The sequence below is a fragment of the Teleopsis dalmanni genome, chromosome 1, assembly GCF_002237135.1.
Source record: "Teleopsis dalmanni isolate 2A chromosome 1, ASM223713v2, whole genome shotgun sequence".
Classification (NCBI taxonomy): domain Eukaryota; kingdom Metazoa; phylum Arthropoda; class Insecta; order Diptera; family Diopsidae; genus Teleopsis; species Teleopsis dalmanni.
Window position 1 is genome coordinate 14,842,079 of NC_051846.1, and position 16,049 is coordinate 14,858,127.

A 16,049-nucleotide genomic window follows, 5' to 3' on the forward strand; every position below is an offset into this window, starting at 1 on the left:
GTCGTACGACAGTCCTGAAAGGCTTTGTACCACTCATAAACTTGAGTTTTCGATAAAACTGATTCCCCATAAGCCTTTTGTAGCATTCGCAACGATTCTGCACACGAAATTTCGTTCGAAAAACAAAATTTGATGCAAACTCTTTGTTCAATATTTTTTTCCATTGTTTTTTTCGCAACGCACTACTGAGGTGAACTGGTTTCAACAGCTGCCGTAAACGAACTGTCCGACAGATCGCGCTCATTTTTGGCATAGTAATTAAGGACAGTGCTGCCAAACTACATAAACTTAAAATATCGAAAAATATACAGCGCGCGAATTTTAAATGAGAATTTCCGAAAGCTTTTCGGTCACAATGTATGCTACACATTATTAAAAAAAAATTACTTATGTTTCAATATGATTAGGATTTTAACAAAATGAGAATGTGAGAGTCATTTTAAATGTTGGTTTTTGAAGAAAACATGCATTTTTGGCGCAGAGTTTTTCTAATTATATAGATATCACGAGAGTTCCTGTGAGAATTGGGTCTCCAGGGTGGGTCTTCTAGTTGGGTTTCTGGCTTGGTTTCTAATCGGTGGTCCTGGACTACCATAGCCCGCTGCATATAGCTGTGGGCATGAGTCTTTTATTAGTTCCTGTGTTTCACGTAATTGCCGCTGCACTTGTGGCGCTAAACGCTGTACACTAATTGCTGGGGGAAATCGGTATTCAGTTGGTGGTGCCTGAAATTAATAAAATATTTTTTTTTTATAAATAAACGTAAACGGAATTTAGAAGTCGCTTGCAAAGCACAGAATGGCTCTATGAAAGCTGTCAAGTTAAACCTCATAATAACAAAGAAGTTTATGGAATCAAAAGTATTTTGAAAATATTCTCTTTTAAGAAATGGAAGTTTGAAATAATTCTGCTTACTATTTTTTTACTTTCAGTTCAAGAATTCAATAGTCCTACTAATTCTTTAAAGCACCTTAAGTAAAAGCGCACTCTTTTTATTATATAAGTAATCTGCTAATGGTCGGTAATGAAGATAAACTGGATAAACCGTATAAAGATTTAAGAGAATGTGGTGGTGGAGATGGACACATAACAAGTATCTAGTATATATATCTATCAAGTTTTTGTCTGCATGCAGATTCGTCTGGATAGTAAGACGAATTGACAATTTAATCACATATTAACATGAAGAGATGTGGATTGCATACGTCAGGAATATGTACTGCGTCAGTACATAAGATATAAGATAAGATAGTATATGTCGGTAGTCGACAGACAAGTAGCCAGTGAGGAGCTATATTGATACATTTGTATATTCTTTATTACTGTTTATTGATATAAAAATATTTTTTTGTTATTTAATTTATCCCAAAGTTTCTCCCTAAGTAAGAGAGCCTGATATTTGACTTCAGAAATGGTTCGACTGTTGGACTAGTTACCGATGTTTTTATTCTACGAAAATATTATTCGGCAAATATGATGGGATTTGAGATATTTCATTTTAGATACGTCATTTACATTGTGACCGAAAGGTTTTCGGAAGTTCTCATTTAAAATTCGCGCGCTGTATATTTTTCGATATTTTAAGTTTATGTAGTTTGGCAGCACTTTCCTTAATTACTATGCCAAAAATGAGCGCGATCTGTCAGACAGTTCGTTTACGGCAGCTGTTGAAACCAGTTCACCTCAGTAGTGCGTTGCGAAAAAAACAATGGAAAAAAATATTGAACAAAGAGTTTGCATCCAATTTTGTGTTTCGAACGAAATTTCGTGTGCAGAATCGTTGCGAATGCTACAAAAGGCTTATGGGGAATCAGTTTTATCGAAAACTCAAGTTTATGAGTTGTACAAAGCCTTTCAGGACGGTCGTACGACCGTCGAAGACATGCCGCGTTCTGGACGACCTTCGACCTCTACCACCGACGAAAACATTGAAAAGGCAAAGGAAATCGTGTTCCAAAATCCTCATGTGAGTGTTAGAGAGATAGCACGAGAGCTAGGCATCGGTCGTGAGACCACGGCCTCAATTGTGGAAGGATAATTCATGGATTTTTCATGACGATAATGCTCCCTCGCACCGAGCCAACATTATCAACGATTTTAAGGCCCAACATTCAATAAATACCATCGAACAGCCACCGTATTCACCTGATCTTGCACCGTGTGACTTTTTCCTGTTTCCCAAACTCAAATTACCACTCAGAGGAACGCGTTTTGAATCCATAGAAGACGTAAAACAGAATTCGCAGAGGGAACTCAAAGCCATACCGGAAAGCGCCTATAAAAAATGTTTTGATGATTGGAAGAAACGTTGGCATTTGTGTATCGCTTCTAATGGAGCATATTTTGAAGGAGATAAAATAAATATTGATGAAGATTAAGAATTTTGCGTTTGTACATTGTGACCGGAAACTTTTCGGTCACAATGTATATGTCAATCTTTGTGACACGTAGTTAGAAACTGGTTAGAAAACAATTGAATTTTCCTTATTATTTCGATCTATATTGAAGAATTAGTTTAGATTGAATTCTTTATTGTTACAAAATAAAAAAGCTTTCATTAAACTTTAATATGGGTTATTGTCACTACTCCTATATAGCAATATTTTGACCACATTGCCATGTAGCAATGTTTAGATCACATTGCTATTTAGTGGAGGGATGTAGGTACAACCTGTTGCATAAATTGTAAGTCTTAAAATATGTTAACAAAAATAATGAAAAAAGCTGAGCTGGATTTGCCAAAATTGTTTTTTTTTAGCATCAATTTAATATGAAAGTGAAGTGACAAAAAATAGATCACATCTCAGTACACTGAAAATAATCGTTAAAATAGGAATTGAAAAATGGTTCCCACCTAAAAGAAAAATGCAAAAAAAAAAATAGTCACCATTTTATCGTCAATTTTCAAAGATTACAAATCATTTAAAAGACTATAGAGATTGAGTAAAATTATTATTATTAAAAAATTTTCTATAATATGATAAATATATGTGCTTCACTTTAAATTATTTTAAACTTCGAATTGATTTCACAACTACATCTCAAAATTATTCTATAAATAAAGCTAATTTCATTATTTCATCTACAAGGACATTTTATGCTCCCTTTATGTGTTTCTACACCTTCAAAAGGATTCTAAGTAGTACATACACGTTGGGTGTAACCCCGTCAAAATGCGGTCAAAAGGAAATTGTTTTTTTCTTTGGGCAATGAGTATATCAAATTTTGATTCAAAACTTAAATAAGTAAATTGTGATGCACTTATGTGCAATGTCGATAATGCAAAAGTATACACTGCAAAAATAAGGTTTTCAATCTCATTAGCAGGCGAATTCATGGGGGCACGCAGCACAACTGCTGCCTCATGATTTCGAAATAAAATATCCTTTCAGGCATACATGCGAAATGTGAAATTCGCTATCGCATTATTAAATTAAAATTTTAATTACTGCGCTGAGCTATTTAAAGCGTAAGCCATCAGGGCTTAAAACCCACCTGTGTGCTATGGATTACGTCACCGTAATATGACGACTGATTTTGGCTTTGTGGAGTTTGTTGTTGTTGTTGCTGCAACTGTTGCTGTTGTATGAGTTGTTGTTGATGTTGTTGGTGTTGTTGGTGTTGCTGGTGCTGTTGTTGTTGTTGTTGCATATGTTGCTGTTGTAGTTGGTCATCATTTTGCGACGCTGTTTGCATATTTTGTTGGGCAGTGGGTTGTCCGAAATATGTCATTTGCATGGGCATGGGCATTGTAGGCTGTGGTGACCGGCCACCATTCACATAGCCTGACAACGTTGTTGGTAGCGTTGAGGCGGGTATATATTGATTTTGCATTTGTTGTACGAGAGGACTTGGGCTAATTAATAATCGTGTATCTACTATACGTTTAGGACTAACATTTTGCTTCCCTAGTAATTGCGGTGATCCAGTCGGTAGTGTCAGCAAGTGTGCATATTGCTGGGATTGGTTTGGTGTTGCCTGCAGGATAGCGAGGGCATTGGACGTATTTGCGGTGGTTGCTGATGCCTCTGCGGACATGCTCATTGGTATTTGAGGCACTACTGCCATTTGGTGTAGCATATTAGTGTTCATATTGGATAGTAAGATTTGTTGGCTTTGAGGATTAATCTGCACTTGTCCTGGTTGCGTTGTGCCATGAGGTAGAAATTCTGCATTTATTACTTGTTGTGGCATCGCAACTGGTATTATAGTCTGTAGCACTCTAGTTGGGGCTAATTGCTTAACGGGTGCTTGACGAACTGGTGTAGTCTGCAGCGAACGACTAGCGGAGGAGCAAATGGAGGCAGTTAAACTAGCAGACTCCCAGTGCTGCACTAATGCATTCAGTCTAGCTTCCTCTAGTGCAATTTCTGTTTCGCTAGCAGAATCATAATCAGGACCCTAACAAGAAAGTACAATATGTCCATATATTAGAATACAGTTATATGAAAAGTAGTACGCACCTCTTCAATTTTTTTATCTAACATACGAAAAAAATTCTGCTGACTAGTTGAAATCTCTCTGTGTTAATATAACAAAAGAAGAGATCATATTAGAAATGGTTAATAATTATACATAGATTATATAAAAATATAAAGTGTTAAGAGTTTACCGATTTCTTAAAATTAACTAGCAAATAATGTGATGTTAGTGTTTTAAAATTATTCTAGAGAAACATTTTATATTCTAGATTTCTTACTGGCTTTGTAAAAGTGAAAGATTTTTAGCCCGTAGTAGTGATACCGAAACTTCTTCATCCGTTTCTTGTGTGTCTTTATTGCTTTGTTCTTCAGTTTCTTCAGTTTTTTCTCGCTCTCGATTTTGATATTTTTCTGTTTCTTCAATGCGGCCCTCTTCTTCGTCTGTTTCTGCATCCGAATCAGCTGAAAATACATGTAGAATTGTAAAATTGAATAATATAATATATAATGAGGATAGATTTGTAATACATATATGTAGATAGATTTGTTGCTTATAGTACCATTACTGCACCTATTCTAATAATAACCTCTAAGTTTTTTGAGTTTGGATCAAAATGATTAGCAATAGTGATAGTTGAAGCATCTGTTTAGATTATTAAATATGCCAGAATTTTCTTAACAGTTTAGAAAGGAAAATGTTTGGCCCATATACAATATGCCAGAATTTTCTTAACAGTTTAGAAAGGAAAATGTTTGGCCCATATACAATATACTCGCTTTGCTGTTTGGTCTTAGAACTCTCTTCATACTCTTTAAAGGTATTGTTGTTTAGGTATGTAGATACTATGTAGATTCTATGTATAATTTAGGTTTCTAGATAATATGTATGCGGTTAGTTGCAGTGGCAGTTTGGAACATATCCCTCTTCGTAAGGAACCTTATGAGATAAAATGAAAACGCTTAATACTCCTAGGAATACATTCAGATAACCACTAAAATGATGTGATGTCTTTAAGCGGTTTAGCTTGCCAATTTGGCCGACTACCATTTATTATATATACCACCATTACTTTTTTACTTAAACCAAAAAGTTCTTATTTTTTGAGTAGAGTTGCGATGTCATATAAAGAAGAGAAAAAGAGAACATACTCAACACATAATATAGACATTAAATGTTATGACAATTTAAAATTATTGTACACAAAACTAACTTTGATTAATTAATTTTAAATACCGATAATTATGTGGTATTATTTTAACTGTCTATAGTCTAGTAATAGAACTATTTACATACTCCCATTGTTGCTTTACAAGTTTAAAAATAAATATAATGCTATTTAAAATTGATAATAATATTTTTGATCATTATTTCCTATCTTCAAAGTTAATCGCAAATACAACAATATCAAAATTGAGATACCTATATCAAATTTACGTAATATAACAACACCTAAGCTGACATATAAAGCTTTTAGAAGAAGTTGTTACCAAACTGTACTCTATATAGTTGTTGGTAATTGAGTTATTATCAGAATAATGATTATCAGATAATAATTCAGATCAGATAAGATCAGATTATCATAATATTATAATTATCAAAATTAGTACTATAACTAGATAATTTAGATGGTCTATTTGATTCCGTGAAACTAGTTATTAATTTTCAATTCTATGTCTTACTCTTCAAAATAAAAGCTACACTAAAACTATGCTACTTCTTTGTCAAAGAATGCGGTCAACAGTCTTCACTGTTGCCTGAAAGCTCAAGACAATGCTATGGGTTTCATTCCATAGCGACTGTATACACACGAAAACCAACTACTAAGGGGGTCATTACTGGAACTTTAGCTGATAACACAGTTATATCTTTCTAAAGGTACTTTTCTTAAAAGAAATGAAGGAGTAGACAAAATCACTAATAGATGACGAATGGAAACTTATGTTAAACTGAATTAACATAGAGAGTGCTCACAAATCTGTTCATGCTAATAAATCCAAAATAGCAGCTTTCAATCAATAATAAATTACTACAGCACTCAATAGCCTTAAAATCTAGCTGGTTTTATAGCACATATATCTTTTTATGATCTGTGCACTTTGGCATACATTCGATTATTGGCGAAGTAATGTTTCCATTCAGCTTGGGACAACTGCAAAACTAGATTTTTGAACACATTGCTTGCTTCTTCTATCGATGAAGGTCGCTGTCCACGTAGTTTATCTTTGATATGTGGGAACTACAATAAGATATTGGAAAAAAATCAGGATTGTATATCGTATGACGTAAGGATTCAATGTTCTGAGTGTTTAAAACATCACTTGTTTGAGTTGATTCGTGGATTCTTGCATTATAATAGTGTTGAATCACTGGATTTTGAAGGTTGGTTTTATTCGTTTGTTCTAAAACTCTTAATAAAGAAATGGTGGCGTATTAATATAAAGTGCTCATTCTGATTTGTTTTTAAAGTTATGTTGCCAAATGAATGAGACCGTTTGTATCCAAGTGTTTTAAGCATTAAAACGTTTTGCTGTGTTTAGTTTATCATAAAGGTTCATATCATTAGATCCATGATTTAGTCTCCTATCACAATCCTAAACACATCTTTTGAAGCACTGTCAATATTTTTAGATCAATTCCCCGCATCGTGGATACGAGTACATGGCATTAGCGTTTGTTAAATGATGTGAAGTCCAACGTTAATACATTTTTTTAACAACGTAATGATAATGCACTACTATACGAGTGTGAAAAAAATATCTGAAAGTATCTCACAGTATACTACATGACTATCTTGTCCAATCAGATTAAACACACCATTGTGACATTGTTTTCTAGCACAGCAATTAGGTTTGGATGACCTTTGCAAACTTCGTTTTTTAGTGCTCAACGTCTATGGATTAACTCGTTATATCAGCTTTTGCATAGCTGTAATGGCTGGAATTTATTAATTAAAAGTGAAAGTACATTTATTGATGTGCTCTTATCTTGATAATGAACATCGAAAATCATAATAGGTGGAAATCATCTCAAAAAAATTTCCATTATTTTTCTCTGAACTCTAACTTCCAAATGACTTCAAACCAACTCACATTTATTTGGTGGATCCTAAAATTAAACCACCTAAACTACAAACTATATAAACCACACCGAATCCCACATAGTCAGTGAGATTTGGCTCCCACTGATTATGTTTTCTTTCCAAATTTATCAAAACTGCAAACAAGAATTTTAAAAAACGTGATAAACCTGTTGCAGCCGTGGATGAATATTTAGCAAACTTTCCAGAATAAAATTTCAATTATGAGATTATGTTAGCAGGAAAACGTTGCAATAATTTATTGTTTTAGATTTTGTGAAAAATAAGTTATATTTTATAAATAAAAAAATTTCAATGTTACAAGATATCTCTCGTTATATTAGATAGAGAATTGAGCGTTTTAGCATTAGCCAGACATATTGATGATTGTAAGTAATTGACTAGTTTCAATATTGGATATATTGTTAATTAGTATATATTGTTAATTATGTTATATATAGTGAATTAGAGAATAGGGTGTCCATAAACGTAAGACTCTATTTCAATAAATATTACGAGTGGAATAAAAGATAATCTAGTGTATCTTCCTCGAGCACCGGAAAATACTAATTGCAGGGATTTCCACAGGGCAGGATTAACCTATCTTCAGGTTATTCTATAGTCCAGTGTATCATGAGAAACAATATAAATGTGATAGTTACAAAAATGTGTGGTGATTTAAGTGACATGTACGGTAAAGAGCCAGAAGACTAGAGTTAAGTGTTTTTTTTACAGAATTGGGCCATACGGTTGAGCCTGGAGTGGAGCTGAATGAGCCTAAATAGTGACATAATAGATGTTCTGATGACTAACAACAGTTTTGGTAGGGCAGATTAACTTAGATACACATTGACCTACACATTGTGCTACAGTTCAATGTTCTGTGAGAAACGATGGAATTGCGAGAGTAACAGAAATTTATGACGATTTTAGTGAATCTACAAGATTAAAGTGCAATGTCTTGTTGCGTTTGACACTTCAAGTTCATTAAATTGAAGAATGTTAATAGACTTAAGTATAAGCTTTGTGTTTAATTTTCTTGAAATATTCTTTATCATCAATGTTTCAAAATGTTTTTGGTTTAAAGAATATCACACTACTGCTTTCCGGCTGTATGGTAAACATAATTAAAAAAATCACTAAAAAATAGATACGTTCCAATAAGCAATGGTCTGATCAACGAACACGTGCAAGAATAACACTGTGCCGTAGTCTAATTTGATCTGGCTCATATTCTGACTCCAAGTGAATGTATGTTAACAATAAAAATGCAATTTAATTAATGAAAAATGGGGTTGACAATCCGACTTTTTCATATGATATGGTCTAGTAAGATTTCAAATGAAAATAGGGACTCGTTATTAAAAAAGTAAAATACATATTTAAACAGCTGATGCGTGGCAAATTGATATCACTTAGAATCCTTACCGTTTGAAGATCCAGATCAGCTAACCAAATGGAGAAGTTCTAGTAATCCTCACCAAGACCTTAAAATTTATGGTGGTTGCAATCACTAATTAAACAGATTAGATATAATTTTTACTATTACTAATGTATTTTCTTGGTATACAAATTTTGATGTGGGACAAATAAGACGTAATCTATTAATTCAATAGATATTAAACAGAAAAATGTAAATAAGCGACTAAAGCGTATCAAATGATTTTGGCCTAGACATAAGCCCATCGAATTATAAATTATTCCCAGACTTAAAGGAATCAGTTCGTAAATTGCTTCCAGACTTAATGAAATCAATTTGAATAATAATAAAAGAATAACCAAAATAACTACCGCAAAATAGTCAACAAAACCCCGTACAATTACACTAACAACAATAGCGCATATTACATTGATCCGGTATAAAATACGCGACGATAAAGCAATGTAGTTAGTCAGCTAAGTAGCGTGCTTGAGATCACATCGCATCACTAGCGCTGATTATTTCAGGAAAGAAATCTACATTCCTTCAAACAGTCAGCTAAGCAGCGATCTTGCGATCACATTGCACCACTAAGTGCTGATTGAGCCAAAGTAAGAAATTAATATTTCTACTTTTGTAAATTCTTACTAGTGTGAAATGAATTTACATTGTTATCACAAATCCATCCCCAAACTCTTTTCCCATGGGTAAGAACTTGACATTTTCTTAGCAATCCCACGGTCCACCTCAAACGGATCCACACTTCGTTAATAAACTTAGAAGATGAGGTAGAAATATACATTTCTATTACCAATCAATTTTTTTTCTTCGTGGCTAAGAAATTGACATTTTGTTAGCCATTTTTCCAAGTGTGAACGTTGGGAAGATGAAATTTATAGAAATTTACATTTCTAATACGAATTCTTTATCTCGGCTAAGAAATCTATATTCCTTAGCAAATTCATTGTCCACAACTAATGAAATTTATATTTGATTAGCAACCTTGACAAGTGGTATAGGCATTCACATTTTTCTTATATGGTACTCGCTCTCTGTTCTCCACTGTTCCAGACAAATAAATTTATTATAGCACTAGACCTGGGTTCCGGTGAGCTAAATCTTAATGGAATACTTAATGGAATGAATTTGTGAATTATTTTTTTTTTTACATTTAAAGAGATATCTAGAGATAATAGAGAATAAATAATTTAGAAGAAGGAAAAACCGTATTTAAACGGTATAAAGTAATATCATATAAAAATCAATTCATATTCTGTGCAATAAAATATTGATTAGTTAGAGAATCAGAATATCTAATACATGTCAACGTTAGCTTCTTCTTTGTTTGCATTTTTAGTGAATTATTGTATCTCTAAGGTTGTCGTTGATGCATAAAAATATGTTAAGTGTTTACTCTATCTACTATCGAGAGAAACCGAAAGGATTACTAGTATTATAAACGTGTTAAGAGTGGTAGTATTTTTTTTATGTTCTGTTAAATGGCCATTAAATGGCTATTAAATGGCTTTATTAATTCATGAAATTTGTTTTATTTGCTTTGAAAGTCCTTTTATTCTTTATGAGTTCGCTAATTACATCATCCATCCCACCCAAAGAGCAAATACTCCCGTACTTAGTAGGTTAGGTGTTTTATTGTTGATGAGCAGATTTTAATGGACATTTTACAATGTAGGTAAGGGCCTACAAATGAGTTTACATTCATCTATATACATCCTATATCTATTTAAACGTTATAAAGTCGACTTTTGAGATATTGGGAATCGGAAAGCAGTAACTTAGAAGAAGGAAAAGCTGTGTTTAAACACTATTAAGTCAAATTTCGAGATATTGGGAATCGGAAATCAGTAACTTAGAAGAAGGAAAAGCTGTGTTTAAACGTTATTAAGTAATATCACTTTCGTAGTATTGCTTTTTTTAGTGCAAATGTACTTACCATGCGCTCCTTTTTTGCCATTTGCTTTACTTTTTGACTTTCTAGGATACAAGTGAATCTTACTTTGTCCACAGCCCATAATCCGTTAGCTTTTGGAATTGTATTGGATTTGTAGTTGCCACGACTAGAATGTTTGCGAAGGAGATGTGTGTTTGTCAGTGAATAATCAGTGAACTCTTCTCTTTGCAGTTGGATATAAGTACATATAGATTGGTTATATATATTTATTTATTTATATATAGTATTTATTGTATTTATTGTATATTTGTTATTGATTGATTTTCATTTCGTACGTCTCGAACAAAACAGTTTGAAGTGTTAATTTATTATTACAAATAATCAAAAAGCAAAACGTAAGCAAAACGTAAGCAAAATATTAAACACCAAAAGTAACGCACGGCACGGCGCTTTGTTCTTGTATGTGCGTATTGGGGACCGTCCCCATTTGTCCGTCCAGTCGTTCTGTGTTCTGTGTGTATTCAAGAAAAATTCATGCACGCAGGCAATAAAGATACCCTTTTGCCAAAGTCTTCGATTTCTCACTTATTCATCTTTTTTTTTGTTGCTTTATGTTTTTAATATATATATATATATATATTTAATATTGACTAGTAATTACGTTTATGGTTAGAATATCCTTAATTGGTTTATTAAACTATTTCATGTTTATATTTCTCAGTTTAATTTGCACATCATTTTTCAATTTTTCAATTTTTCACGTTATTTCGTTATTTGTGTGTGTATGTGTGTGTGTGTTGTGTGTGCTTTCGCTATTTAGTGCTTCTGTGCATATTTTGACACTTAGCGGTTCAAGTTATTTGACACTTTGGCACAGTATTATGGCTCGTAAAAATATTTTCCTTCACTCCTTCACTCTTGCACTGAACACGACGAACACTGTTTGAATTCCTTTGTAATATTCCTAATAAGGGTTAACGCCTTATTGGCTACGCTTAAACTTTTTCCGCAACGCTCGTTTCGGTTTGTCCAACACATACGTCGAGGAGCGCTTACATACATCGATTGATGCTTAACCTCCAAAGATTTTTTATATTTATTATTTATTATTTATGATTTATTATTATCTTTTACTCAATTTTCAGTCAATATTTTCAATATTTTGCGAATTGTTTTTATTGTACGTACATTTGTGATAGACGTTTAAGCACACACAATTCTTTCCGTACGACATGACATGCACACAAATTCGAATTCAATTCATTTCAGTTCAGTTCAGTTCGGCTCGATTCTTCTTATTATTCTTATTATTTTCGGCAAAACACTTAAATGTACTTAAACGTTATTTATTAATATTTTTATTAAGCAATGAAATTAATTTAGTTGGAATTATATTGAATATTTTTTCTATATATATTTATGCTTTATTAATTTGAATTTATTAAATACAATTTTCTTGGAGTGTTTTATGCTCCTTTACAAATTCCACGAGTGTCTAATGCTGTACGAGATTTTGGAGTGAAATTTGCAGGAAGCTCGCAAAAGCATGAGCATAAAAACAACAAAATTAAGCTCCTGCACGCATTCAAATGTACATTCAATCAAATCTGCCCTAAAAGCTTTCTTTCACATTTCACTATATGCGCTCATTTTCCTTTGCTCACACATGTTCGCTCGCTCACAACCGCGCTCTCGTGCTCTCGTTCTCTCGTTCACTCGTTCGCTCGTTCGCCTGCTCATACACACAAACCGAGCGCAATCACTTGTTCTCCATACGTGTGGAAATTGATTTTTCTATTTTTATATATGTATATATGTAAAAAAAACAATAATAAAATAAATCACTTGTAACAAATGTTCTATATTTTGTTTTTGTTTTTATGCTTTTATACAATAACAAAAAAATAAGTTTTCACTTCAATCGATTTCTTAAAGTTTCAAATCTTTGCGTATTAATACGCAAGATACCGAAAACAACAAAACGGCACATGCAAAAACAATAAATAAATAAAATTCTGCTTTTGTATATCGCACGTCGTCCCGTCGTCGTAGTCGTCGTAGTCGTCGCTGTCGAAGTCTTTAGTGTACACTCTACACACATACACACACACATGCATACAAAAATACTCTCGGTGGTGTATAGATGAACCAATTGTACACAAAAATAAGCAAAAAATAAACAACAAAAAACACAAAAAAAAACACGACACTTTATTGAATAGCCATTTACCGTTAGAATAAGTTTAAAGCACCGAAACACATTTATTTTTTGTTTATTGCGCGTTAATTTATTTATTTTTTTATTTATAAATTAATTCCTTTAAAAATTTATAGTTATAACTTTTTGTGCAAAATTTCTATTCGCGACCGAAATGTTTTGCTTTACAATTTTGGAGGAGCAAAAAATTAGACGATTTTGAGTGAATGAAAATAAAAGTGTAGAGTCTATGTTGATACTCTACACAGAACAGAATCGAATCGAATCGAATACTCTCCACATACGAGACAAATGTCAGTCCTGTGAAAGGTTAAGTTGACAGCGGGTTAAAAGGTTAATTCATGAATTGCCCGAAAAACGTTAAGGCGAGGATGTCTTCAACAGTTGAAAGCAAAATCAAAAAAAAATATCAATCAATTGTGAATGACAAATGAGGACACTCGCTGTTATCGTTGAAAATAAAAATTATTTTAAAAATTGAATATAATTAATTATATACACTTAATTTAAGCAGCTTTATTCGTTGAAGCAAATAAATGGACTGAAAGTGTAAAGCGAGCATTTTTAAAGGTTGAGTTCATGGCCGAAGCTACCATCTGAATGGAATTTGTTGAGTGAAAACGATTGATGCACTAAGGTCAAGGAGATCTATTGGAAACAAGCGAGATTGACGGAAAGCATTGATGTCAGTGCATTTTTTAAGGTTATGCTTCCCATCTTATCCACCAGTTGAATGTACACGGGAAAGTTGCCTTATAAAATTTGATTCATATAATTGATACTTTACGTTTCCACAATAATGTGGATTATTCTATATGTTACTTTTGCTAAGATTAGTTATGTTTATTTTATAATATACATACCATGAGTGTATATGGACCTAACACCAGAATTTCTGAAGCAATGGGAACATGACCGAGTATCTTTCAAGTTGAAATTCACTCAATCAACTTATACGTGAGATCCAAAATCATTAAAAAACCGCCTGGCTAGAGAATTGCTATTTACTCGGTTATCCAGGCTGCTCTTAAAGTTCTCACTTCTTTGGTTTTTTAATTCGAAACAGGTAAGTCTTTATTGGGTTTCGGATCACAGGGGAGCTTTGGGAAATGAACAAGCTGTGAAGCTAGCCAGAACTGCATGAAAAACTACATTTACAGGCCATAAACCTTTCTGTGATTTAAACTGGGCGAGTACAAAACAAATAATCAAAGAGACGGAGAAATGTTTGCGGCTGATATACTGGGAAGATTTCCCAGGATTTAGATAAAGATTTAGATTAGTCAAATCATACTTCTACAAAAACATTCTTAAATTCTCAAAAGGTAATTAAAGGTTGCTAACGGGTTTTATTATAGGTCATTGTGGTCTGAAATGTCATCGTGAAATGATCATGTCGAATTTTGTGCTTGAAAAAAAGCTGTTGGTAGAAACATATAGGGACCACTCTCCTTCGATTAGAACATGTTCACATATGTGGGAAATGGTTTCGAGAATTTACTATATCATTTCATTGCGCCTGCAACCAATTGCATTTTATTAAACGTAAATATATGAGGAGAGTGGTGGTCCTCTCTTGTCACATATTTTCTATAATCCAACTCTTAGCAGACATTTTATGTACAATAAACTAAAAAGTTTCCCTTTTCATATCTAGCCTCCTTACAAAGGTCAAATTTGTAAATGTTGATTTAGTTATACTTGTAAAATATAATTAAATGTCCTTGAGACAATAAATAAGACGATCCACTAGATCTTCAGGTTGAAGACTCTTCACATAGTCCAAAACTTATAATTAATATAGATATCATATAAACAGATAAATATAGAGCGATACGACATACGGTAAGCAATTTTAATTAGGAAGGTTTTATTAAAATAATTTAAAAAGTATATCAGTCAAGTTTTGGATTTAGTTTTTTGCTTACACAAAAAATGTGAGTTTTAGTTCAATGTTGGTTCGAAACGCAGGTTTTAAAAGTAAGATAAAGTATTGTAAACCTAAAAAGTGTCTTAACACTTTACTAACTAAGTTAGTCAAAATTATTAATTAGATGAAATTTAACAACTAAAGCTGGTGATTCCATTATTCCATATGAGTATATTGCACCTACAGTTTTAGTAGTCATCATAGGCTATGGGAAAATAAAACTTATGGCATTATCAAACCGTTAATTATTTTTATAATATATTAAGATATATCTTATGAAACAGAATACTCTATCATGATATCCTGTAACATAATGAGGTAGTTCATCTCAAAAAAGAAAACAATGTAGGGTTGATGAAGAAATTCTAATTCGATAAATAATTCAAAATATTACCCACGGTTTAAACCAATGTTGTGACATTCAAAACGATCTTCTTGATGATTAATATTCTTTTATTAAAATTCTTAACTGAGAAACGGTCTTGTAAAGTTATATATAAGCGAAAATAGTAACATAATGAGAATTATAATTAACCAGAATCCATAACATAGCGAGAATTATAATTAAGCAGAATATTTAACATAATGAGAATTATAGTTTGAATGTTTATTAGAAATTTTAATGGATGGAATATCAAGGAAAAGAATGGGAGGATAAATTATCCTTTATGTGCATATTTTTTACTTTGAATGTTGAATAAAAGTAGTGAAAATTATGCAAAAGTACTAACATTGTAATTAAAACGTATAAGTATCTACACATAGGTGAAAAACTTTTGTTTTTTGTTTTTAGTTCTTCAAAAAGTAATGCACTTTGAAAAGGAAGTTCAGATTTTACAAATGAATGTAACTCCATTTAAAATAATGTATTGCAAATAAGTTTTAACAAAGTATAGTGAGATTGAAGAGCACAAATCTACAAAACCTTTTATTAAAAAAATCAATACACTAGGAAGCTTATCCAATATATAATATTTATATATATTTACAATTGTAATATCTGTTGAATTGGATTATTTTTTCTACTAAAAGATTCAATTTGGAATTAAAAGAAAAAACAAAAATATAAAT

At 32.4% G+C, this 16,049-nt stretch overlaps 1 protein-coding gene across 1 annotated transcript; it reads right to left on the bottom strand.

Moving 5' to 3' along the window:
- Positions 1-373: 373 nt before the first annotated feature.
- On the bottom strand, positions 374-11,965 carry LOC119672816 (putative mediator of RNA polymerase II transcription subunit 26). Its single transcript, XM_038083958.1, has 5 exons — positions 10,873-11,965; positions 4,700-4,883; positions 4,464-4,521; positions 3,496-4,401; positions 374-725 (listed from the first exon to the last, which is right to left on the bottom strand). Exons 1-5 carry the CDS (start codon positions 10,949-10,951, stop codon positions 504-506), a joined length of 1,449 nt encoding a protein of 482 aa, XP_037939886.1. The 5' UTR covers positions 10,952-11,965; the 3' UTR covers positions 374-503.
- Positions 11,966-16,049: the final 4,084 nt, after the last annotated feature.